The 26,133-nt window shown below is 43.2% G+C and overlaps 1 protein-coding gene across 2 annotated transcripts; it reads left to right on the top strand.

Annotated features, from left to right (window-relative positions):
* The first annotated feature begins 52 nt into the window (after window positions 1-52).
* On the top strand, window positions 53-25,888 carry PDIA3 (protein disulfide isomerase family A member 3). Of its 2 annotated transcripts, NM_001168966.1 has the most exon segments (13): window positions 275-441; window positions 7,915-7,993; window positions 10,777-10,894; window positions 15,507-15,614; window positions 17,302-17,431; window positions 19,654-19,770; window positions 20,091-20,216; window positions 20,908-21,090; window positions 22,643-22,751; window positions 23,679-23,807; window positions 24,409-24,488; window positions 24,682-24,739; window positions 25,449-25,562. In NM_001168966.1, coding segments are annotated over 13 exon segments (1,518 nt in total).
* Window positions 25,889-26,133: the final 245 nt, after the last annotated feature.

Here is a 26,133-nt window from a genome sequence, read left to right as displayed (position 1 = left end):
GCTCTCCCAGCCACTCGCCGCCTCGGCCCCGCCCCGCACTCCGGCCACTCGGCGGTTACCAGCTGGTCCCGCCCGCCCGACGCAGGCGCCGCGCAGCCAATCGGCGGCTGCCACACAGCGGCCCGAGCCGGGCTTGGGGGTTGGGACCTCCGGCTGCAGGTCCGCCTGGGCCAGACGCGCGAGCGCAGGCAGCCGGTGTGTGGTCGCGCGTCTGACCTCCGCAGTCCTAGTCGAGCCGCGACCCTTCCGGCCGCCTCCACCCCACCTCGCCGCCATGCGCCTTCGCCGCCTTGCGCTATTCCCGGGCGTGGCGCTGCTTCTCGCCGCGGCCCGCCTCGCCGCTGCCTCCGATGTGCTAGAACTCACGGACGACAACTTCGAGAGTCGCGTCTCCGACACGGGCTCTGCGGGCCTCATGCTCGTGGAGTTCTTCGCCCCCTGGTGAGTCCACTCTGCCGGGACGGGGGAAGAAGGGCCGGGCTGGGCCGGGGGCGAGGGCGCGGGGAACTGTTGGGCCTACGCAGCGCCCGCGCCCTTCATTCCTGTGGGCCCCTGCTGCGGCGGGCACATTTCTCATTACCGGTGGCTGGAGGCGCCTCGCCGAGAGCGGGGGAGTCGGTGCTGATCGGGAGAAGGAAAACCCGAAGGCTGCGCTCACGCAGGGCCTCATCCTCACCCTAGTGCTCTTGCGGCACTTCCTATTTGCAGAGGGTTTAGCCACCCCTTCCCCCAGTTCAGTGTGTAGCTATATCGTTTCTGCCTGAGTCAGTATTAACGTTCCTCCAGTCTACAGACTAGACATCCCAAAGCCTTGTAGTGGAAGCGGACGTTTCACCAAATGCACAAGTCCTGGATCCCTAGGGTATTTACTTTCCTCTTACCCCACACTGCACAGCCATTGGTTTCTAGCCAAGGTCACTGAGTGGCTGCAGAATGGTCGTAAGTGCTTTCTTAAGGCAGTTAATTTGTCCGTCACATGGTGTACAATTTCTCCCTTCAGCTGATCACTTACATCGCAGTCCCGGCAGACACCTCTGTCCAAAAGAAAAGAGTAGGTGAACAAGAATAATTCCATCAGAATCTGTCCATATTGTCCGTTTTAATTAGAATTTCTTTAAAATGTCAGGACTCCAATGAGAAAGTAACCAATATTGATTAAATACTCCACTTTAGGGTGACTTAAATGAACAAGGGTGTAAATTCCTTAGATAGAACTAATTCGAAATAAAAATCTGTTGGGGAGACGGAAGAGCAAATAAGATTTCTGGCCCAGTCAACTTGAGTGGGTTTTTTTTTGGGTGTGTGTGTGTTTTTAAAACCTCCAGATCATTACCAGAGTAAACAGTGATTCCTTTATCCTTGGGATAGCTTTCTATATATAATTCAATATATATAATTACAGTACTTAATTTTTCCCCTCCTGGCACAGTGACCCTTGGTTTAAAACTATCTGCGTTCAAAAATGTCGGTAAAAGTTGTATATAACTTTTATTTGCTTCAGACTCAGGTCTTCTCTTCTTAGCCTCAATCAACTAGCTAAGGGTTGCACGAAAAAAAGTCCTGTAGTAAAGACCACCTGAATCAAAGTGATGTACTAGAGTTGGCAAATTTTGTTTTCAGCTTGGACAGATTTTGTGTCCAGGGCATTTCTGGGGCTGACAGTACAGATTACACATATGGAGAATTCTGATACATCTCTGGAACTCATGTTCTCTCTTAGGAACAACTCTTCCCAATTATATAATCATGCTGTTAGCTTTGAGGGGGTGTCACTAAATTTGTAAAAACTGGGGGTGTCACTGAGTTTGTCAGATCTGAGTGATGCTTTTTACTACAGGGGTCATGCAACAATTTAAAGTAGGAATTTTTGGAGAATAGTGGGCCACTAGAATATTAATTTAAAAAAGGAATTTTGGGGCTGGGCGCAGTGGCTCTTGCCTGTAATCCCAGCACTTTGGGAGGCCAAGGTGGGCAGATCACCTGAGGTTGGGAGTTCAACACCAGCCTGACCTTCGTGGAGAAACCCCGTCTCTACTAGAAATACAAAATTAGCCGGGCATAGTGGCACATGCCTGTAATCCCAGCTACTCAGGAGACTGAGGAGGAGAATAGCTTGAACCCAAGAGGCAGAGGCTGCAGTGAGCCACGATTGTGCCATTGCACTCCAGCCTGGGCAACAAGAGTGAAACTCCATCTCAAAAAAATCAAACAAACAAACAAACAAACAAAAAACACAGAATTTTTTGTTTGAATTGAAAGGGGTCTTTCCTACTTGAAGTTGTTGCACGTGCTACCCTAAGAACTACATATCCCATCAGGCACTGACTATCCCAAGAATTGGGTGGATCTCTGCTGTGGTGTCTGCTCTTAATTGGTTTAAAAGAAAAAGTCATCCTCCGCGATGTCAGCAAGGAAGATGAGTTTTCTGAATGAGCAATTTGGAGTTAAAGAAGTCTCCTCTTGAGGTCTTTATTTCTTCACATTCCATTACAGTGTTTTTTTTTTTTTTTTTTTTTTTGAGATGTAGTCTTGCTTTGTTGCCCAGGCTAGAGTGCAATGGCACGATCTCGACTCACTGCAACCTCCGCCTCTTGGGTTCAAGTGATTCTCCTGCCTCAACCTCCTGAGTAGCTGGGATTACAGGTGCCTACCACAATGCCCAGCTAATTTTTTTCTATTTTTAGTAGAGATGCGATTTCACCATGTTGGCCAGGCTGGTCTCAAACTCCTTACTTCAGGTGATCTGCCCACCTCGACCTCCCAAGGTGCTGGGATTACAGGCGTGAGCCACTGCGCCCAGAGTTTTTGTTTGTTTGTTTGTTTTGAGACAGAGTCTCGCTCTGTTTCCCAGGCTGGAGTGCAGTGGCATGATCTGGGCTCACTGCAACCTCCACCTCCCGTGTTCAAGCGATTCTTCTGCCTCAGCCTCCTGAGTAGCTGGGATTACAGGCATGCACCACCAAGCCGGGCTAATTTTTGCATTTTAGTAGAGATGGGGTTTCACCATGTTAGGCTGGTAGTGAACTTCTGACTTCAGGTGATCCACCCTCCTCGGCCTCCCAAAGTGCTGGATTACAGGCCTGCGCCACCTAGCCTGGCCTTGGTATTTTTATTTATTAACATTTCAGCTGGAAATGTTTTCTGACTGCTATATTCCTTTGTACAGTTCAGGAGTACTATCTTACAAGAAATAGTTAAAGAATCCTTAGTAAGAGTAAAATGGGGTCTGGTCCTGTTGTGCATGCCTGTAATCCCAGCAGTTTGGGAGGCCAAGGCAGGCAGATCACTTGAGATCAGGAGTTCAAGACCAGCCTGGCCAACATAGTGAAACCCCATCTCTACTAAAAATACAAAAATTAGCTGGGCGTGGTGGCACACATCTGTAATCCCAGCTACTTTGGAGGCTGAGTCGGGAAAATCGCTTGAATTTAGGAGGCAGTGGCGAGATTAGAGACCAGCCTGGGCAGCATAGCCAGACCCCATTTTGTCCAAAAAAGGACAAAAATTAACCGGGCGTGGTAGCACATGCCTGTAGTTCCAGCTACTCAGGAGGCTGAGGTGGGAGGAGAGGATCACTTGAGCCTGGGAGGTGGAGGTTGCAGGGAGCTGAGATTGCACCGCTGCACTCCAGCCTCAAGGACAGTGTGAGACCCTGTCTCAAAAAAGAAAGTAAAATGGACTTTTTAAAAAAATCTTATTCTCATCACAAAATAGACCTATTAAAGCAAGTTCTTTTTCCACTTTCATGTTTCAAGTGAAAGTGAAAGGTGAAAACTTGCTTGCTTGCTTTTTTTTTTTTTTTTGAGACAGAGTCTCTGTTGCCCAGGCTAAAGTGCAGTGGCGCGATCTTGGCTCTGCAACCTCTGCCTCCAAGGTTCAAGTGATTCTCCTGCCTCAGCCTCCCTAGTAGCTGGGATTACAGGCATGCACCACCACATCTGGCTAATTTTTGGTTTTTGTGTGTGCGTGTTTTTTTTTTTTTTTTTTTTGAGACGGAGTCTCACTGTGTCTCCCAGGCTGGAGTGCAGTGGCGCGATCTCGGCTCACTGCAAGCTCCGCCCCCCGGGTTCACGCCATTCTCCCGCCTCAGCCTCCCAAGTAGCTGGGACTACAGGCGCCCGCTACCGCGCCCGGCTAGTTTTTTGTATTTTTAGTAGAGACGGGGTTTCACCATGTTAGCCAGGATAGTCTCGATCTCCTGACCTTGTGATCCACCCGCCTCGGCCTCCCAAAGTGCTGGGATTACAGGCTTGAGCCACCGCGCCCGGCCTGTTTGTTTTTTTTTTAGTAGAGATGGGGTTTCACCATGTTAGCCAGGCTGGTCTTGAACGCCTGACTTCACCTGATTCACCTGCGTCGGCCTCCCAAAGTGCTGGGATTTCAGGCGTGAGCCACTGTGCTTGGCGTAGTGAAAGCTTTCTTTGCAGTTGATTTTGTAGACTAATATTTCCATTATGGAGTTAATCTTCTATATATTTCTAAGGATAAGAATATCTCAATTTCTGTGGGGAAATAACACTATTTAAATGTTTGAAAATATCTGAAAATTTATTGATCAGTGTTAATATTTAATATTAAGTCCTCAACATCTATTTATGGTATAGATGTGTATGCTACCCTCTAGGGCAGTAGTAATAAATAATGGCCAGGTGCGGAGGCTCACGCCTGTAATCCCAGCACTTTGGGAGGCTGAGGCAGGCAGATCATGAGGTTCAGGAGTTTGAGGCCAGCCTGGCCAATATGGTGAAACCGTGTCTCTACTAAAAATACAAAAATTAGCCAGGCATGGTGGCAGGAGCCTGTAATCCCAGCTACTCAGGAGGCTGAGGCAGGAGAATTGCTTGAACCCGGGAGGTGCAGGTTGCAGTGAGCCGAGCTATGCCACTGGACTCCAGCCTGGGTGACAGAGCAAGACTCCGTCTCAAAAAAGTATATATATATGTGCTAATTTCTTTACTTGTAATCCCCACCCCCAGTTGATCTTTTCAACATCAGCATTTAGCTCAAATTTTTTTTTTCCCTTCCCTGGACAACTAACTGATTGATCCTGCCTCTCTATTGGCATCTAATAATACTCTGTCACCCCTGCCAAACTGGTGTTTCTATAAGGAAAGGACTATATCAATTTTCTTATCAAAGACACTTGATAAGGCACTTATCAAAAAGCACTTGACACATGGCACACATGATGAAGTGATGATTATTGGGTGAATATATGTTGGAATTCACTGTCAACTGCCAGGTGCCATCCCTGAGGATAGATAGAATTAATTATGTTTTAATATTTTCTAGGGGTGGGTGAAAGAAGTAGTGGTTAATCTTGAAGGATGTATGTTAACTGACTCGGATTTCCCTTAAATACCACCTGAGTTCCATTCCTGGTGGATTTGAAGAGGGGAGTTTCCTCCCGCCTCGTTGAAACTCTTTTTCTGGATTTGATGAGCTTATGGATATTGCCAGAGTTTAAGGCAGTGGATTTTAGTCCCAGCCTTGCAGCTTACACACACACCTGGTTGCTCCCCAGATTTCTGGAGATTCTCAATCTGTAAGCCATGCATACTTACTTTGTTTTAATGCTCCATGGGTATTTTTGATAAGCATCTAGAGTTGACACCCACTAGCTTGACCTAGTAACTATTGTATGTGATTTTTTTTTTTTTTTTTTTTTTTTTGAGACGGGGTCTTGCTTTGTCACCCAGGCTGGAGTGCAGTGGCCGGATCTCAGCTCACTGCAAGCTCCGCCTCCCGGGTTCACGCCATTCTCCTGCCTCAGCCTCCTGAGTAGCTGGGACTACAGGCGCCCGCCACCTCGCCCGGCTAGTTTTTTGTATTTTTTAGTAGAGACGGGGTTTCACCGGGTTCGCCAGGATGGTCTCGATCTCCTGACCTCGTGATCCGCCCGTCTCGGCCTCCCAAAGTGCTGGGATTACAGGCTTGAGCCACCGCGCCCGGCCCTGTATGTGATTTTTTTATCTTGAAGTGTTTGAAGATAGTTGAAACGATTAACGCATAAATCTGTTGCCTCAGCCTTGACAACTACTATATATTCAACAGAAATCTCTCTTCTGTCTCTTTATTCTCATTGCTGCCACTCTGGTACAAGCTTTTATTGTCTGCCATATGAAATATATTATCTTCTAGATGGCTTTATTCTTGTCTCTGTTTTCTCCCTTTCTGTCAGTCTTTGACATTGCTAATTGATGTAGTGTTAGTACACATGCACACACATTTATTATCTCAAAAGAGCCCTTTACAGTTCTCTGAATGCATCATGCTTACTGGTATTCTTTTACGTTTGCTCTGCTGTCTCCCTCATCTTAAATACCCTGCCCTCTCCTCTCTGAAGCGCTAAATCCTTCAAGACCCAGATCCAGTTGTTACTCCCTTTAAAATACATTTACTATGCAATATTAAAGGAATACAGAGGATATAATGAGTAATACCCTATTTCACACACATAAGATCTTATATCACTGATTTTGAGAGGAACTATCTTGTGTCTCACTGAGAAAGAAATACTACCATTGAAACTATAACATGACTGCAAAACATATCTTAATTTCAGAAAAAAAAATGAATCTGTGAAATACAGCATAAGGAATACCATTTGTTTGCACTCTGAAAAACATTGCCAGTACTTTGAAGTTCCCTATGTGCCCCTTTACCATCTTATACACTCCTTTATCCTGAATTTTATATTTGTCATTTGGTTCTTTTATACTTTAATAGGCCTCTTGAAGACCTGGGAGAATAAGCTCTTATAGTCCTTTATTTTAAACAAGTTTTGGATGTACAATATCTCCAAGTCATCCATCACTTAATAAAATTACATAATGGACTACTGAAGTATATCTGCTCAAGTTTCTTCTCTATTATATTATCTTTCTATTTTTGCTGTCTGTGGGGAGGTTATAGAACTCACCTTCTCAACGTGGTCCCTCTGCAACCCATTGGCTTTTGAAGACGTGATGTACAGCTGGTGCTGGCTGTATATACACTGATTAGGACTTTCTGGGCAGAGGAGCAGGTGCTTCTGATGGCCCTCTGGGAAAGGTATTCTAGTTTACATGTTTTGTTATCAGTTCTCATGGCCAGGTGAGCTGTGTAGCTGTAAAAATCAGGTCTGCCATCTAAAAGACAATATCATACTTGAGACATTACAGGGTTTCAGTCACAATTTTGTCACCTCCGAGACGGAGTCTTGCTCTGTCGCCCAGGATGGAGTGCAGTGGCACAATGTCAGCTCCCTGCAACCTCCACCTCCCAGGTTCAAGCGATTCTACTGCCTCAGCCTCATGATTAGCTGGGATTACAGGTGCCCACCACCACGCCTGGCTAATTTTTGTATTGTTAGTAGAGATGGGATTTCACCATGTTGGCCAGGCTGGTCTTGAACTCCTGACCTCAAGTGATCTACTCGCCTTGGCCTCCCAAAGTGCTGGGATTACAGGTGTGAGCTTCAGTCACAATTTTTAACAACCACAATGCTGGTTTTCCAGGGAATTGTATTTTCCTCTGGGGAGTTCTATTAGAAATGGGATTATTTCTATCTTGTCCTTCATTCAGCCTCATTAATTGGTCAAAAGGGCATTAACCCATTCAACCCTCTTTAATAATGTGGCGTACACTTTTGACTACAGCTTTCATGACTTACTTATACTTTGTATTGAAAAAATAAAGCTGCCCTGGGTTGAGCCAGTACTATAGAGTCAACCTCAGTCTAGAGGTAGGACCTTTACCTTCTGAGAGTTCTGGTTTACTGTAACAATGAATGTTGTTCATGTGATGATTTTGCTTTTGGAAGTGTCTACTAGCTCGAAGGTAATATTATAGTTTGAGATTCTTCCTAGTGAGACAACATTAACAAATTCACAGGATTAAACTGAGAATTTGGCTTTTTTAATACGTATATAGGTGTGGACACTGCAAGAGACTTGCTCCTGAATATGAAGCTGCAGCTACCAGATTAAAAGGAATAGTCCCATTAGCAAAGGTAAGTACAGGTGGGTTCTTCACTAACGAATGTGAAGTGTTTTAAAAAGTAGTTTGTTGTCTCAGCTTTGTTACTTGGAAAAAAATAACAGTAATAAATAGTTTGTAAGATTAACATTCATTTTCTATACTCTTATTCTGCTAAGAAGAGTGAATACTAGTTTCTGGGCAAATACTCAGCTGACTTAGTTTCAAAAGATTAAAAGTAGTGGCTGGGCACGATGGCTCATGCCTGCAATCCCAGCACTTTGGGAGGCCGAGGTGGGTGGATCACGAAGTCAAGAGATCGAGACCATCTTGGCCAACATGGGGAAACTCTGTCTCCACTAAAAATACAAAAATTAGCTGGGCGTGATGGCACATGCCTGTAGTCCCAGCTACTCAGGAGGCTGAGGCAGGAGAATTGCTTAAATCCAGGAGATGAAGGTTGCAGTGAGCTGAGATCGGGCCATTGTACTCCAGCCTGGTGAAACAGCAAGACTCCATCTCAAAAAAAAAAAAAAAAAATTAAAAGTAGTGAGACTAAGGAAATTACTGGCGTAAGAAGTAAAATAAAATAGACCAGGTGTGGTGGCTCACAGCTGTAATTCCAGCACTTTGGGATGATCACTTGAAGCCAGGAGTTTGTTGCCTGGGCAACAAAGCAAGACCTCATCTCTACAAAAAATTTAAAAAGCTGGGTGTGGTGGCTCACCTGTAGTCCCACCTTCTCAGAAGGCTGAAGCAGGAGGATTGCTTGAGGCTGCAGTGAACTATGACCATACTACTGGACTCCAGCCTAGGTGACGGAGTAAGACCCTGTCTCTTAAAAAAACAATCCCAGTACATTGGGAGGCCAAGGCAAGCAGATCACTTGAGCCCGGGAGTTTGAGACCAACCTGGGCAACATGGCAAAATTCCATCTCTACTAAAGATACAGGCAGTCTCCCATAGTACCAGCTAATCAGAGGCTGAGGTGGAAGAATTGCTTAAGCCAGAGAGGTTGAGGCTGCAGTGAGCTGTGATTGAGCCATTGCACTCTAGCCTAGGCAATAGAGCGAAACCCTGTCTCAAAAAAAAAAAAAAAACAGAGTAGTAAAGTATATGGTAAATAAGAATTAAAGGTCAAATATGGAAGGTAGAAGTACAGCTGTAAAGGCTAAAATAATCATTGAGGCTGGGCACGGTCGCTCACGCCTGTAATCCCAGCACTCTGGGAGGCTAAGGAGGGCGGATCACTTGACGTCAGGAGTTCGAGACCAGCCTGGCCAACATGGTGAAACCCCGTCTCTACTAAAAAAAATACAAAAATTAGCCATGTGTGGTGGCAGGTGCCTGTAATCCCAGCTACTTGGAAGGCTGAGACAGGACAATCACTTGAACCCAGGAGGGCGGGGGTTGCAGTGAGCTGAGATCATGCCACTGCACTCCAGCCTGGGCGAAAGAGCAAGACTTCATCTCAAGAAATAATAATAATAATAATCTATGAGTAAATGAGTTCCCTAAACTGCCGTATGATAATCACAATGATGGGAATATGAAAATGATATGAGGATATTGATGAAAATGTAACCAAATGGTCAACTGTAAACTTGTATTTGTTTTTACAATTAAAGTAATGCTTCCAGAATGTTGCCATTCTGTAGTAAACCCGTAGTTGTTCTAGTCTAAAAGTTCATACCTCTGCCAGCCTCAAATAGTTCATATATAAGGCTATTTTTGGAAACTACTTTTAATCCTATCAAGCAGCTTGCCATAGGAAAAGAAATATTAATCACAGCTGGGCACTGTTGTGGCTCATGCCTGTAATCCCAGCACTTTGGGAGGCCAAGGTGGGTGGATCTCCTGAGGTCTGGAGTTCAAGACCAGGCTGGCCAACATTGTGAAACCCCATCTCTACTAAATTTACAAAAATTAGCCAGGCGTGGTGGCGCGTGCCTGTAATCCCAGGTACTCGGGAGGCTGAGGCAGGAGAATGGCTTTAACCCTTGGGGTGGAGGTTGCAGTGAGCCGAATTCGCGCCGTTGCACTCCAGCCCGGGCAACAAGAATGAAACTCTGTCTCAAAAAAAAAAAAAAAACAGACAGATGCAATCACAATTCCTACCTGTGTGACTATAGACACGTTAATTTTCTGGATCTCAGTTTACCCATCTTAGAGCATAAGGATCATACTTCAGAATCTTGTGGAGATTAAATGAGATATAATATATGCAAAGTACTCGTACCTGGGTTGGAGTAAGTGACTCATTCCAGGAAATTATTTTCCTTCTTCCTGATAGGTCTCACTAGATCTGTTATGTTATAGTATAGCCCAGATTCCAGCTAGCTCAGGGAACATGTACAAGTATTGGTACCTTTGATACTAGCTCTAGGTGATTTACAAAATCAAATTATATTCCACCTAAAGGATATGAACCTCTATCTATATATCCCCTTGGTGATAGTCGTAATCAAAGTAAGCCACTGTTAATAATTTAAGTGATTTATCCCTCATGTGTTCTGAGGCAGAAAAAAGATGAAGACCACTGCTTTAGCTAATAGAGACTCCAAGAGCAGAATTTAAACAGTAACTTTTGCATATTATGTGAGGCCCAGGAATCTCAGTTTTAAAGAATTCCTTAGGCAGTTCTGATGTAGTTAGGCAAGCTCCAGTCTGCCTTTAAAATCTATATGTTCTATGGCATGTATGTAAAGAATTCCTTGATCCCCTTAGGATTTGACCAATCCTATTATTTTGAGAATATAGGAGGAACCTGCAGCAGATACTTGGCTAAGAAAATAGTTTGTGTATTTTGATCTTTAGGTTGATTGCACTGCCAACACTAACACCTGTAATAAATACGGCGTCAGTGGATATCCAACCCTGAAGATATTTAGAGATGGTGAAGAAGCAGGTGCTTATGATGGACCTAGGACTGCTGGTAAGGATCCTGAATTACATTCTGGAAACTAATGTTAAGTACGTTATTCTTTGTAGTGGAAACATAAAAATGTGTTTTTCTACACAGTGTACTTTCAGTCTTAAAAATTCCTCATCTAAAAGGTCAGTTAGTTTGGTGGTAACAAAAGACCTCTCTAAATGAACATATTATATAAGTAATATAGAAAATACACAAACTTGATTTATAAGGTCAGCTCGACATTTTTTCATTTTACAAATATTTATTGAGTATTTGTAATGGCATATTTAGAATATGCCAGATAGGCTGGGCGCGGTGGCTCAAGCCTGTAATCCCAGCACTTTGGGAGGCCGAGACGGGTGGATCACGAGGTCAGGAGATCGAGACCATCCTGGCTAACATGGTGAAACCCCGTCTCTACTAAAAAATATAAAAAACTAGCCGGGCGAGGTGGCGGGCGCCTGTAGTCCCAGCTACTTGGGAGGCTGAGGCAGGAGAACGGCGTAAACCCGGGAGGCGGAGCTTGCAGTGAGCTGAGATCCGGCCACTGCACTCCAGCCTGGGCGACAGAGCGAGACTCCGTCTCAAAAAAAAAAAAAAAAAAAAAAGAATATGCCAGATATTCTAAATATACTAGGTGGTTGGTATTTATTGATAAAACAGACAAGGTCCCTACTCTTGTGAAGCTTACGTTCTGGGGGATGAGGGGAAGAAGGCAACAAACAAGTTTTAAAAATACAGATGAGCTGGGTGCAGTGGCACGTACATACCTATAGTCTTAGCTATTCAGGAGGCTGAAATGAGAGGCTCTCTTGAGCACAGCCTGGGCAATATAAGTCAGTCCCCATCTCTAATAAACAGTGTGGGCCGGGCTCGGTGAAACCCCATTTCTACTAAAAATACAAAAATTGGTGCTGGGCATGGTGGCACACGCCTGTAATCCCAGCTACTCGGGAGGCTGAGGCAGGAGAATCGCTTGAACCCGGGATGCAGAGATTGCAGTGGGCCGAGATCGTGCCACTGCCCTCCAGCCTGGGCAACAGAGTGAGACTCCCATCTCCATCAAAAAAAAAAAAAAAGCGTATGTGTCTCCATATATATATATGGATAACCATCTCATACCCATTAGGATGGCTACTATTAAAAAAAATAATAAAATAGGCTGGGCGCGGTGGCTCACATCTGTAATCCCAGCACTTTGGGAGGCCAAGGCTGGCGGATCACCTGAGGTCATGAGTTCGAGAGCAGCCAACCAACATGGGGAAACCCTATCTCTACTAAAAATACAAAATTAGTCAGGCGTGGTGGCACATGCCTGTAATCCCAGCTACTCTGGAGGCTGAGGCAGGAGAATCGTTTGAACCTGAGAGGCGGAGGTTGTGGTGAGCTGAGATTGTGCCATTGCACTCCAGCCTGGGCAACAAGAGCGAAACTCCATCTCACTCACACACACAAAAAACAACAAAATAGCCAGTGTTGGTGTGGATGTAGAGAAATTGGAAACTTTGTGCACTATTAGGAATGTAAACTGGGACAACCGCTATGGAAAACACAGTATGGTAGTTCCTTTAAAAATTAAAAATAGCACCGGGCATGGTGGCTCATGCCTATGATCCCAGGACTTTGGGAGGCCAAGGCAGGCGGATCATTTGAGGTCAGGAGTTTGAGACCAGCTGGGACAACACGATGAAACCCCTTCTCTACTAAAAATACAAAAATTAGCTGGGTGTGATGGCGCATGCCTGTAATTCCAGCTACTTGGGAGGCTGAGGCAGAAGGATCGCTTGAACCCGGGAGGCGGAGATTGTAGTGAGTCGAGATCAGGCCACTGCACTCCAGCCTGGGGAACAAAGCAAGACTCCGTCTCCAAAAATAAAAAAATAAAAAATAAATAAAAATAAAAATGGAAGGCCAGGTGCGGTAGCTCATGACTGTAATCCCAGCTCTTTGGAAAGCCAAGGTAGGTAGATCACTTGAGGTCAGGAGTTCGAGACCAGCCTGGCCAACATGGTGAAACCCATCTCCACCAAAAAATACAAAAATTAGCTGGGTGTGGTGGTGCACACGTGTAGTCCCAGCTACTTGAGAGGCTAAGGCAGAAGAATTCTGCTTGAACCTGGGAGGTGGAGGTTGCAGTGAGCTGAGATCACACACCACTGCACTCCAGCCTGGGTGACAGAGTGAGACCCTGTCTCAAAAAAAATAAAAATAAAATTACCATATATATGATCCAGCTTCTGTATACCCACTCTGAGTATACATTAAGTCCTCACTTAATGTTATCAATAGATTCTTGGAAGCTGTAACTTTTAAGTGAAACAACCTATAACAAAACTTGGTGTTTTTTTTCCTCATCAATGTTATAGGAAACAGTGTTATTCTAGGACTTGCTGTGCATTCTTTCTCTTGAAGTTGCAGTTTCTGAGAACGTATGAATAATGTTAAGTGAGGACTTACTGTATACCCAAAAGAAGATAGTTGTACACCTATATCCACAGCAGCATTATTCATAGTAGCCAAAAATTAGAAGAAATCCAAGTATCTATCAGTGAATGAATAGTAAACAAAATACGGTATATGCATCCAGTGGAAGATTATTCAGCCTTAAAGAAGAAAATTCTGACTACATGCTGCTATATGATTCCACTTACATGAGGTAACACAAATAGTATACAGAATTGTATGTTTAAAAATGGTTAACTAGGCCGGGCGCGGTGGCTCAAGCCTGTAATCCCAGCACTTTGGGAGGCCGAGACGGGCGGATCACGAGGTCAGGAGATCGAGACCATCCTGGCTAACACAGTGAAACCCCGTCTCTACTAAAAAATACAAAAAACTAGCCGGGCGAGGTGGCAGGCGCCTGTAGTCCCAGCTACTCGGGAGGCTGAGGCAGGAGAATGGCGTAAATCCGGGAGGTGGAGCTTGCAGTGAGCCGAGATCCGGCCACTGCACTCCAGCCTGGGCGACAGAGCGAGACTCCGCCTCAAAAAAAAAAAAAAAAAATGGTTAACTAGGGCCGGGCATGGTGGCTCATGTGTGTAATCCCAGCACTTTGGGAGGTCAAGGTGGGCAGATCACGAGGTCAGGAGTTCAAGACCAGCCTGGCCAGCCAACATAGTGAAACCCCGTCTCTACTAAAAATACAAAAAATCAGCCGGGTGTGGTGGCAGGTGCCTGTAATTCCAGCTACTTGGGAGGCTGAGGCAGGAGAATCACTTGAACCCAGGAGGCGGATGTTGCAGTGAGCCAATGTTGCAGTCGCGCCATTGCATTGCAACCTGGGTGACAAGGGTGAAACTGCGTCTCAAACAATCAAACAAACCAAAAAAATGGTTTAACAAGGCTCATGCCTGAATCCTAGCACTTTGGGAAGCTGAGGCAGGTGGATCGCTTGAGCCTAGTAGTTGGAGGCCATCCTGGGCAACATAGTGAGACCCCGTCTCTATAAAAATACAAAAAGCTAGCCAGGTGTGATAGTGCGTGCCTGTAGGCCCAGCTACTCAGGAGACTGAGGAGAGAGATCTGATTGACTCTCCTGGGAGGTCGAGGCTGCAGTGAGCAATGATCATGCCACTGGACTCCAGCCTGAGTGACAAAAGGAGACCCTATCTCAGGAAAAAAAAAAAAAAAAAAAATGGGAAACAAATGTCCATCAATTTTGTAGTTGTGTCTGGTTAAACTGTGGCACTTTTATAGTGAAACACTATGCATTGTAAACAATGTTTCTGTTAAAAAAAAAACAAAACTTTTTAAAACAATAATAACGCTATGCCACTGTAATAAAAGGTTAAAGTAGCTCTTTATATATAATTGCCTGTTTATGCATAAAATGTCTGGAAGGATATACAAGAAACTGAAATCTTGGCTGGGCGCAGTGGCTCACGCCTGTAATCCCACCCAGCACTTTGGGAGGCCAAGGCGGGTGGATCACGAGGTCAGGAGATCGAGAACATCCTGCTAACACGGTGAAACCCCGTCTCTCTAAAAAAAATACAAAAAAGGCTGGGCGCGGTGGCTCAAGCCTGTAATCCCAGCACTTTGGGAGGCCGAGACGGGCGGATCGCGAGGTCAGGAGATCGAGACCATCCTGGCGAACACGGTGGAACCCTGTCTCTACTAAAAAATACAAAAAAACTAGCTGGGCGAGGTGGCGGGCGCCTCTAGTCCCAGCTACTCGGGAGGCTGAGGCAGGAGAATGGCGTAAACCCAGGAGGTGGAGCTCGCAGTGAGCTGAGATCCGGCCACCGCACCCCAGCCTGGGCGACAGAGCAAGACTCCGTCTCAAAAAAAAAAAAAAAAAAAAAATTAGCTGGGCATGGTGACGGGCGCCTGTAGTCCCAGCTACTCGGGCGGCTGAGGCAGGAGAATGGCATGAACATGGGAGGTAGAGCTTGCAGTGAGCTGAGATTGCACCACTGCATTCCAGCCTGGGCGATAGAGTAATACTCCATCTCAAAAAAAAAAAAAGAAACTGAAATCTTATATGGAGGAAACTGGGTGACTAGGGACAAGGGTGGCAAGAAAATTTTGTCATATACCCTTTTGTACCTTCTGAATTTTGAATCATGAATAATTGCCTTCTCAAAAATTATAAATAAGTTGTGTTGTTACAACTTTTATTTTGACTTCTAAGATGGAATTGTCAGCCACCTGAAGAAGCAGGCAGGACCAGCTTCAGTGCCTCTCAGGACTGAGGAAGAATTTAAGAAATTCATTAGTGATAAAGATGCGTCTGTAGTAGGTAAGTAGCAAATATTAAACCGTGCCACAGAATCATCAACTTGATTTCCAAAACCCTCCATGTCTGGGAAAGCCACAGAATTAAAGCAGTTAAGGAAACCTTGGGGCAGTTGAAAAGGCAACTGACAGAATTGGGTTAGCAATTAATATAATGTACTATAGTACATTATATAATTAGTATATAATGTAATTATAATGTGGGGGCAATTGGTGTTTTATTTGGGTGGGTTTGTGTTCTTATAGATGTGAAGGTTTAATTTCAATTAAAGGACTAGGAGGGGTGGGCATGGGAGAAAAAATAAAGGACTAGGATAGGAATATCTTCAGCATTTTCTAATGCTTCTTAAACTCTGAGATTTAACTCATATAATAAGGTAGTTATGACTGAAAATAAGGTTTTAAGGTCGGAAGATACAAGTAAATAATAAAACTCTGCTATTTTCACAATAATTAGGGAACGTCAAAGTTAAAATCAGATTGCTAGGATTTGTCTTTTTGCAGCATTCATTGCTTTCTCATGTGTTGCAATATCTCATTTTTAAATGACATGAGCAAGTTAAACACTTTCTGCATCTTAGATGTTCATTGTTTTGTTTTTTAAATGTGATATATGATAAATTTTTTTTTTTTTTTTTTTTTTTTCCTGCCTCAGGTTTATTTGTACAAAAAGCACAGGAGGACCCCAGCCCCATGCAGATGGCAGCCCAGAGGTGGGGGTGGGGGGTCGCACCAGTCCTTCTGTCCTCACGTTGGCAGACAGAGATACCTACTCTGTAGCCTTTGTAGTGGCCTGGGCACCTTTGGGAACCTGAAATATAAACATAAAAGCTATGTTTGTACTTCTCTTAGTCTCCTAATTACTGTAATAAAATTGACTTTTGCTGGGCGCGGAGGCTCACGCCTGTAATCCCAGCACTTTGGGAGGCTGAAGCGGGCAAATCACCTGAGGTCAGGAGTTCTAAACCAGCCTGACCAACATGGAGAAACCTTAGTCGGGCGTGGTGGCACATGCCTGTAATCCCAGCTACTTGGGAGGCTAAGGCAAGAGAACCGCTTGAACCCAGGAGGCAGAGGTTGGGGTGAGCCAAGATCGCGCCATTGCACTCCAGCCTGGGCAACAAGAGCAAAACTCTGTCGCAAAACAAAAAACAAACAAACAAAAAATACTGACTTTCTGGCAGCAGAATATGGTTTACTGTTTAAATTTGGCCAAAAGCCACTTTTTATCACCTAAATTTTACTGATTCTTTTTCTTTTACAAGGAGTTAGCATGTATTCATTAAACATTTATGTTTTAGTCACTTTTCTAAATGAGTAGTTCTAAAGACAAATAAAGAAAAAAATTGGGTGAAGTGGTTTACAGTTTATTTTGAGGTATCATCTTAATCCTTCTGATACCTGAAACTCTTAAGTTAAGCAGTTTGCCCAAATTTGTTCAATTATGGGAAAGTAGAATGAAGACTTGAACACTGACAAATTTTCTCCCTTGGCTCTCTCAAGAAATGTGTCCGTAAAGGGTAGAGGGAAAATTCTCATCCTAAATATTGTGCCTGTCTGAGGTAGTCATGACAAAGCAGACCCAGTCCTCAAAATAGAACGAAACCCTTGAAAAATAGACGTTTACGGTTTGGAATATCTATCTGTTAGCACTTATTGCTTCTTCCTTGTGTTTAATATTTTCTGTATAGGTTTTTTCGATGATTTATTCAGTGAAGCTCACTCTGAGTTCCTCAAAGCAGCCAGCAACTTGAGGGATAACTACCGATTTGCACATACGAATGTTAAGTCTCTGGTGAACGAGTATGATGATAATGGAGAGTAAGTGATTGAGTTGAATCTCCAGACGAAGTATTATTGTGTGAACTGGTGTGATTGATTGACTGATTGATTGATTGGGACAGGGTTTCACTCTGTCACCCAGGCTGGAGTGCAGTGATGTGATCTCTGCTCACTGCAACCTCCGCCTCCCGGGTTCAAATGATTCTCACGCCTCAATCTCCTGAGTAGCTAGGAGTACAGGCACGTGCCACCATACCTGGCTAATTTTTGTATTTTTAGTAGAGACAGGGTTTCATCATATTGCCCAGGCTGGTCTCAGATTCCTCTGCCTCCCGAAGTGCTGAGATTGCAGGCATGAGCCACCGTACCCATCTGAATTGGTCATTTTTATACCTAATTTTTCCCAAGGGTTTATTGAGTACTTTCGAGGCATTATGCTACATGCCAGAAACTATTGCTGCCTTCAAGGAACAACCCTCTATCTAGTAAAGGGAGATTGTATACATGAACATATGTAAAAATGAAATTATAAAGTATATATAGAACTATATGCAGAGTGGTTGGAAGTACAAAAGAGGGAGTGATTGTTTTTCTTCTTTTGGGGTAGGTGGGTAATATCAGAAAAATTCATAGAGGGGGTGACTCTTGAAGGATGAGGTTTTTTCTGGAAGGTTATAGCCTTTGAAATAAAAATTATTCCAGATAGAGCACCAGGAGTGAAGGCCTTGAAATGTAAGATAGCCTAGGCATGTTGGGGCCCATAGTACTGCTGGAGTATTGTTTGTGATTGAGATAATGAAAGATAAGATTGGAGTATTAAGCAAAGACCAAATTATAAATTTTAAGTGCCATACAAAAGAGCTTAGATTTTATCTTTTAGACATTTGAGAGCCATTGAAAGACTCTGGGCTGGGGAGTAATGCCTAGTGTTCTATTATTAGAATACTAAGCTTGTGGGAGTGGTAGCCTCCTGCTCAAGGTCATTGCCAAGGTCTGATCTTTCACAAAAACAATTTACAACCTCCCACATAAATGGGTTAAATTTGTGAAGAAGTCACTGGCAACCACATGATAATGGTTTGAAGGGGGAATGGTGAAAGGCATTCAAAGGATTCTAAGGAGAATTCTAAGGATTATAAGGAGAATCTAAACTCAGTCAACAGCATTAGTGGCAATGGATAGGAAGGAGTGAGTATAAAAAATGTAAACAATAGTCACTAACCATGTGTGAAAAGGAGAAGATTTAGAGTAAGTTTGAGTTTTTTGTTTTTATTTTTTTCAGACGGAGCCTCACCCTTGTTGCCCAGGCTGGAGTGCAGTGGTATGATCTCGGCTCACTACAACCTCTGCCTCCTGGGTTCAAGTGATTCTCCTGCCTCAGCCTCCTGAGTAGCTGGGATTACAGGTGTGCACCACCACACCTGCCTAATTTTTGTGTTTTTAGTTGAGACAGGGTTTCATCATATTGGCCAGGCTGGTCTCAGACTCCTGACCTTTGGTGATCTGTCTGCCTCAGGCTCCCAAAGTGTTGGGATTACAGGCGTGAGCCACCACACCCAGCCTGCTATTGTTTCTAAAGGTTTGAAAATCTACTCTAACCCCCTTTTGAGATAATGAAAAAGCTGAAGACCAGAAGGATTAAATTGAGACCTGGTCCAATGTGTTTGGAATTAGTTGAGGAACTATGATTAGAACCACGTTCTCTTAATTTTCCAACCCAAAATGTATTAAACCCTATACCCAATTATTGCATTTAAGATTAAAGTGGTTAGCATCTTAGTGTTAATGAGAATGTCATGTTGCTGAATCTGTGGTACTAGAAAAGAGTCCTTGTGTGCTTAGATGTTGCTAGTTAAAAGTGGCAGCAAAAGTAGATAGTCTGAGCATTATATGAAACATGGGGGCTCCGCCTGTAATCCCAGCATTTTTGGAGGCCGAGATGGGAGAATCACTTGAGCCTGGGAGTTCAAGACCAGCCTTGGTAACATGGTGAGACCCCCATCTCTATAAAAATTTAAAAAAATAAAAAATTAGTTGTGCATGGTGGTGCACACCTGTGTTCTCAGCTATTTGGGCAGCTGAGGTGGGAGGATCACTTGAGCCTGGGAGTTCAAGGCTACAGTGAGCTATGATCATACCACTGCACTCCAGTCTGAGCAACAGAGTGAAACCCTATCTCAAAAAAAAAAAAAAAAAAAAAAAAAAGGATGGGAGACAGTTCTTCTGTTATCTGCCTACTGAGACTTTTTTTTTTTTTTAAGGGGTATCATCTTATTTCGTCCTTCACATCTGACTAACAAGTTTGAGGACAAGACTGTGGCATATACAGAGCAAAAAATGACCAGTGGCAAAATTAAAAAGTTCATCCAGGAAAACATGTGAGTACTTCTTTGTATCTTGTCTGGGATTTATTTGCTTGATTTTAGTTTGTTTACCTCAGTTATTAAGCAGAGCTATATTTTGGCTTAAACGGTCTATTCAGGGGGATTGTAATAATAATAGTTTGAGTTTACATTAAAGCAGTAATGTATGGGTGTTAGAACTCCTGTTGTCATCCTGTAAGGTATATATTGCTCAGTACTTGTCCTAAATGTTGAAAATCTCTTTCCTTCATAAATGCTATCAGTTACTTTGTGGCAACTTTATGATATAGCTAAAAACTTGCCAAGCCAGTTGATAATGGATTATTTCATTTCAGTTTCGGTATCTGCCCTCACATGACAGAAGACAATAAAGATTTGATACAAGGCAAGGACTTACTTATTGCTTACTATGATGTGGACTATGAAAAGAATGCTAAAGGTTCCAACTACTGGAGAAACAGGTAATAAGAATTATGTTTTTCCCACATGGACAAGTTTACCCAATGTATAAACAGTCCCTTCTAACTATCTTGTTGTTTCCTTAAGAATCTGTAAAACAATAAATGGTTCCTTAAGAAGCTGTAAAAAAAAAAAAAATTAAAATTACTGTCCTGTTACCATGTGTGGTATAAGAGCAGGAAGGAATGGGAACATTTGGCTTCCAAAAACTACATTTGAAGCCATAGGACAAATAACATAAACTGTTTTCAAAATCTGTTGGGCATGTATTTCATAGGTGTTTCTTTGCTTTGTGACACAGTGACTCTAAGTAGAAGGTGGAAATTTGATATAAAATGCACTTAAACATTGTGCTTACTTGCACATTTAGACTCTCAGTGCATTTTACCTTTACAAATTTTCTTTTCAGATCAGTCATTATGCCTAAAACAGATTTCAGTTGTATATTACAGCAAGATTTAGCAGGAATGCACCAGTTGATTGGGCATCACCAATTTGCCAGTGAAGTTCAGTAAGGCATTGAAGTATATCATAACCCTGTGTCAGGGCCCAGAAGCTCAGACTGTTCAGACTGATTCCAGAAGGCTAGAACTATAGAAGTTAGTCTTTGCTTTCCAGTCACTTGCTGCTTAGTTTCAAAAGTGCTTGACCACCCTGTATAGTCTTGGCACAAATGTCTCTTGTTTCCCACAGGGTAATGATGGTGGCAAAGAAATTTCTGGATGCTGGGCACAAACTCAACTTTGCTGTAGCTAGCCGCAAAACCTTTAGCCATGAACTTTCTGATTTTGGCTTGGAGAGCACTGCTGGAGAGATTCCTGTTGTTGCTATCAGAACTGCTAAAGGAGAGAAGTTTGTCATGCAGGAGGAGTTCTCGTGAGTTGCTAGTTGGGCTTTGATTCTCCAAGGCATTTATTAAAGCCTTTTATACTACAAAGGATTTCTAAAGAACAATAACCCTGGAATGTAAAGATAGGTCTTTTAATCAAGACCTATGACTGTCGTTTTTCTCAATTTAAATATAGATACTTTAGGCCAGGCACAGTGGCTCACACTTGTAATCCCAGCACTTTGGGAGGCCAAGGCGGCGGATCACCTAAGGTCGGGAGTTCGAGACCAGCCTGACCAACATAGAGAAACCCCGTCTCTACTAAAAATACAAAAATTAGCCAGACACAGTGGTGCATGCCTGTAATCCCAGCTACTTGGGAGGCTGAGGCAGGAGAATCGCTTGAACCTGGGAGGCGGAGGTTTCAGTGAGCCAAGATCATGCCATTGCACTCCAGCCTGGGCAACAAGAGTGAAACTCTGTCTCAAAAAACATAAATAAAAATAAATAAATACGTATCGATACTTTAAGGATTATGATCCTTAATGAATTCTGAAAACTAATGAAAGGATGGCAGGTTGGAATTCTTACATAATTCCACTTGGTCATTAATTGCAGATAGAGGCTGAGCACAGTGACTCACACCTGTAATCCCAGCAATTTGGGAGGCCAAGGTATGTGGATCACTTGAGGTCAGGAGTTCGAGACCAGCCTGGCCCACATGGTGAAACCCCGTCTCTATTAAAAATACAAAAATTAGCTGGGTGTGATGGTGTGCACCTGTAATTCCAGCTACTAGGGAGGCTGAGGCACCAGAATCACTTGAACCCGGGAGGCAGAGGTTGCAGTGAGCCGAGATCACGCCACTGTTCTCCAGCCTGGGTGACAGAGCAAGACTGTGTCTCAAAAAAACAAAAAAAGATAAGATTGGACAACCTCCTTTGGGCCAGATGTGGTTGCTCACACCTATAATCCCAGCACTTTGGGAGGCTGAAGCAGGAAGATCACTTGAGCCCATGAGTTTGAGGCCAGCCTGGGCAACATAGCCAGACCCTGTCTCTAAAAAATTGAAAAATCCAAAAAAAGATTGAACAGCCTCATTGATACGGATGTCATTTCAAACCAAACCATTCCCCCCTCATCCCTACAGAATGTATTTTCTTTTTGAAATACCACATGAGTCTAAAGTAAACTCAGAATCAGGAAGATCTTAAGACCCCAGAAACAATTTTTACCCTCACTTTCTGAGATTTTGGGAGATTGAGACAAGAGAAAATATTCCTTGTGAGACAATCAATAAAATGAAATACTGTAAACACACACTATCCTCCAGAGCAATAAGACCTGGTTCTTTTACAAAAATGAATCTCTAGCAGACCAATGATTCTTTCTCTGAACTTTGAAATCCACAAAGAACACACTAGAAATAAAAAACGGTTTGTTTCTTCAGTCTGTAGTTCTGCATATTGAGAGATAAGAGTTCCCCTTTTTTTTAGCCTTGAAAAGCTAAAATACATAGTAACTGTTCAAAGCAATTGCTATAATTTTCTCAGTGGTGGGAACAGATTAACAAGCCTTACCCTTGTTTTCCAATTGTAGGCGGGATGGGAAGGCTCTGGAGAGGTTCCTGCAGGATTACTTTGATGGCAATCTGAAGAGATACCTGAAGTCTGAACCTATCCCAGAGAGCAATGATGGGCCTGTAAAGGTGAGGTACTGACAGCCTCATCAAGCTATGAGCAATTGCCTCTCCTCGTTTCTTTGTTCCAAAACTGTGGGGTCTAAATGAAGACTTCATTGGCCATCTCTTTTTTTTTTTTTTTGTCCTTACTCCCTGAGTCATAAAATAAGCATTGGCAGGCCAAGTGGTGGCTCATGCCTGTAATCCCAGCACTTTGGGAGGCCAAGGCAGGCAGATCATGAGGTTGAGAGTTCGAGATCAGCCTGCCCAACATGGTGAAACCCCATCTCTACTAAAAATACAAAAAAATCAGCCAAGTGTGGTGGCGGGTGCCTGTGTTCCCAGCTACTTGGGAGGCTGAGGCAGGAGAATCACTTGAACCCGGGAAGCAGAGGTTGCAGTGAGTCGAGATTATGCCACTGCACTCCAGCCTGGGTGACAAGAGTGAAACTCCATCTCAAAAAAAAAAAAAAGCATTGGCAGGGCTCATAATGCTTGGTAGGGGCAAGAGTATAAAGCCTGCATAGAATTTTCTGATGAAATTTATATTGGGCTAAGTTACTCTTGAGGATAGAGCAACCCCTAAGAACAGTATGTACTTTGAATTTTTTTATAGAGATGTGGTCTTACTCAGTTGCCTCAGCCTTCTGAGTAGCTTGGACTGCAGGCATGTGCCACCAAGCCTGGCTTGAAATTACTTTAAGGAACGGTTGGGTAGCACTTCTATATCCTGTAACTTCCTGAACATAGTTTGATAGGTGACAGACAAAGGAACGAGTTGGTATCTAGTGAATGACAACATCTTTAATCTGTAAATGTGATTTGGGTTTCTATGACTTACTTTCCTTGGTAACACATCAAATTAGAGAGGGATTGGGTCTAGAAACAAATACAGCTTGTGAATTTATTTTTTTATGTTACCTTACCAACTAGAGATTCCTCTGTGTTTTCCAGGTAGTGGTAGCAGAGAATTTTGATGAAATAGTGAATAATGAAAATAAAGATGTACTGATTGAATTTTATGCTCCTTGGTGTGGTCACTGTAAGAATCTGGAGCCCAAGTATAAAGAACTTGGAGAGAAGGTAAGTATGAACCCTATTCTGAGGATAACATTTGAGCGGGAGCAAAGTTTATAAATGTATTCAGCATTGGCTCATTTGCTTGGTTCCTAAGTACTTGTAGATTTTTTTTCCCAATTACTTGCTGTTTACTCACTTTCTCTTGACTGCCCCCTAGTGCTCCAGCCTGTGCAGTGCCTGAGATACCCACTTTTAACATTCCATTCCTCAGGCTCAATCTAGATAATAGTTCAAAATATCTAAGAACTTCTGAATTTTGGTAATGGCTTACATGAATCCATATGGTTCTTCATCTTAAAACATTTGACTTAGCCCCTGTAATGTCTTATTTAGACCAGGTAAATTTGAAGGTGGCAATATGTAGTCTTAATACAAGAGAAAAAAGGGAAGCTTGTGGAAAGTGAGGTACTACCATCTGCAAAGCACTCTTCCCACCTGAACAGCAGTTTATCTGCTGGAATTACAGGTGCGCACCACCACACCCAGCTAATTTTTGTATTTTTAGTGTTTGAAGAATGAGATTGTTTTAAGTCTTGAATTGACTTAAGTGTCCCTCTGTCACTGAAAATTTGAAATGTAAACATTTAACCTGTTTTATTAACAGCTCAGCAAAGACCCAAATATCGTCATAGCCAAGATGGATGCCACAGCCAATGATGTGCCTTCTCCATATGAAGTCAGAGGGTAAGTGGATTAAAAATTAACAAAAGTGTCTAGGCAATTGATTGGAATAAAGCTTGTAACCACCAGGAAATCATTACCAGACATAGTCTTCATATTCCAGTTGAAGGAAGAACCACTGATTCCTTCTTGGCTTAAGAGTTCTGCACATGAGCCCACATAACTGCTTCAAATTAATAAATGTTTCTTTCCCCAGTTTTCCTACCATATACTTCTCTCCAGCCAACAAGAAGCTAAATCCAAAGAAATATGAAGTAAGTGAATTGTCCCATATCCCCACAAATACATACACAGACATAAACACACACTCTTAAACATAGTTCTTTAATTGGGTTGGTTTATTTACTTATTTAATTTTATTTATTTTTGAGACGGAGTTTCGCTCTTGTTGCCCAGGCTGGAGTGTAATGGCGTGATCTCGGCTCACCGCAGCCTCCACCTCCCAGGTTCAAGCGATTCTCCTGCCTCAGCCTCCCAAGTAGCTGGGATTACAGGCATGTGCCACCACCCTGGCTAATTTGTATTTTTTTTTTTTATTATTATACTTTAAGTTCTAGGGTACATGTGCATAACGTGCAGGTTTGTTACATATGTATACTTGTGCCATGTTGGTGTGCTGCACCCATCAACTCTTCATTTACATCAGGTATAACTCCCAATGCAATCCCTCCCCCCGCTAATTTGTATTTTTAGTAGAGATGGGGTTTCTCCATGTTGGTCAGGCTGGTCTTGAACTCCTGACCTCAGGTGATCTGCCCACCTTGGCCTCCCAAAGTGCTGGGATTACAGGCGTGGGCCACCACGCCAGGCTAATTGGGTTTATTTAACTAAAAACTGTTTAAACTCTCATGGTCAGTATATGTGGCTGCTAATGTGCTTTTACAAACTCAAAAGTCTTCCTTTTTGGAGCAGATCAGGGTTATTTAAAAAGTTACATTTTTAAGGTAATCTTTCTGTTTTCAGGGTGGCCGTGAATTAAGTGATTTTATTAGCTATCTACAACGAGAAGCTACAAACCCCCCTGTAATTCAAGAAGAAAAACCCAAGAAGAAGAAGAAGGCACAGGAGGATCTCTAAAGCAGTAGCCAAACGCCACTTTGTAAAAGGACTCTTCCACCAGAGATGGGAAAACCATTAGGGAGGACTGGGACCCATATGGGAATTATTACCTCTCAGGGCTGAGAGGACAGAATGGATATAATCTGAATCCTGTTAAATTTTCTCTAAACTGTTTCTTAGCTGCACTGTTTATGGAAATACCAGGACCAGTTTATGTTTGTGGTTTTGGGAAAAATTATTTGTGTTGGGGGGAATGTTTTGGGGGTGGGGTTGAGTTGGGGGTATTTTCTAATTTTTTTTGTACATTTGGAACAGTGACAATAAATGAGACCCCTTTAAACTGTCTTACTTTCCACAAGATTGAGAACCAGGTGTTCTCTGCACACTATCACTGTTCAATAGAGCTTTCCTCAGTGATGGAAATGCTCTGTAATCTACACTGTTCAGTACAGGTAGCTATGGAGCATCTGAAATATGACTAGAAACTACATTTTTAGTCTTCATTAATTTAAATAGCAATACAGTTGCTACCATACTGATCACTGCAGCTGTAGACTGACTGACTGGGTCCATAATCACCTCAAAATTC

This window comes from Papio anubis, chromosome 7 (genome assembly GCF_008728515.1).
Source record: "Papio anubis isolate 15944 chromosome 7, Panubis1.0, whole genome shotgun sequence".
In the NCBI taxonomy this organism is placed as follows: domain Eukaryota; kingdom Metazoa; phylum Chordata; class Mammalia; order Primates; family Cercopithecidae; genus Papio; species Papio anubis.
Note: the sequence above shows the minus strand (reverse complement) of the source record. Positions and strands in the feature narration are given on the sequence as shown.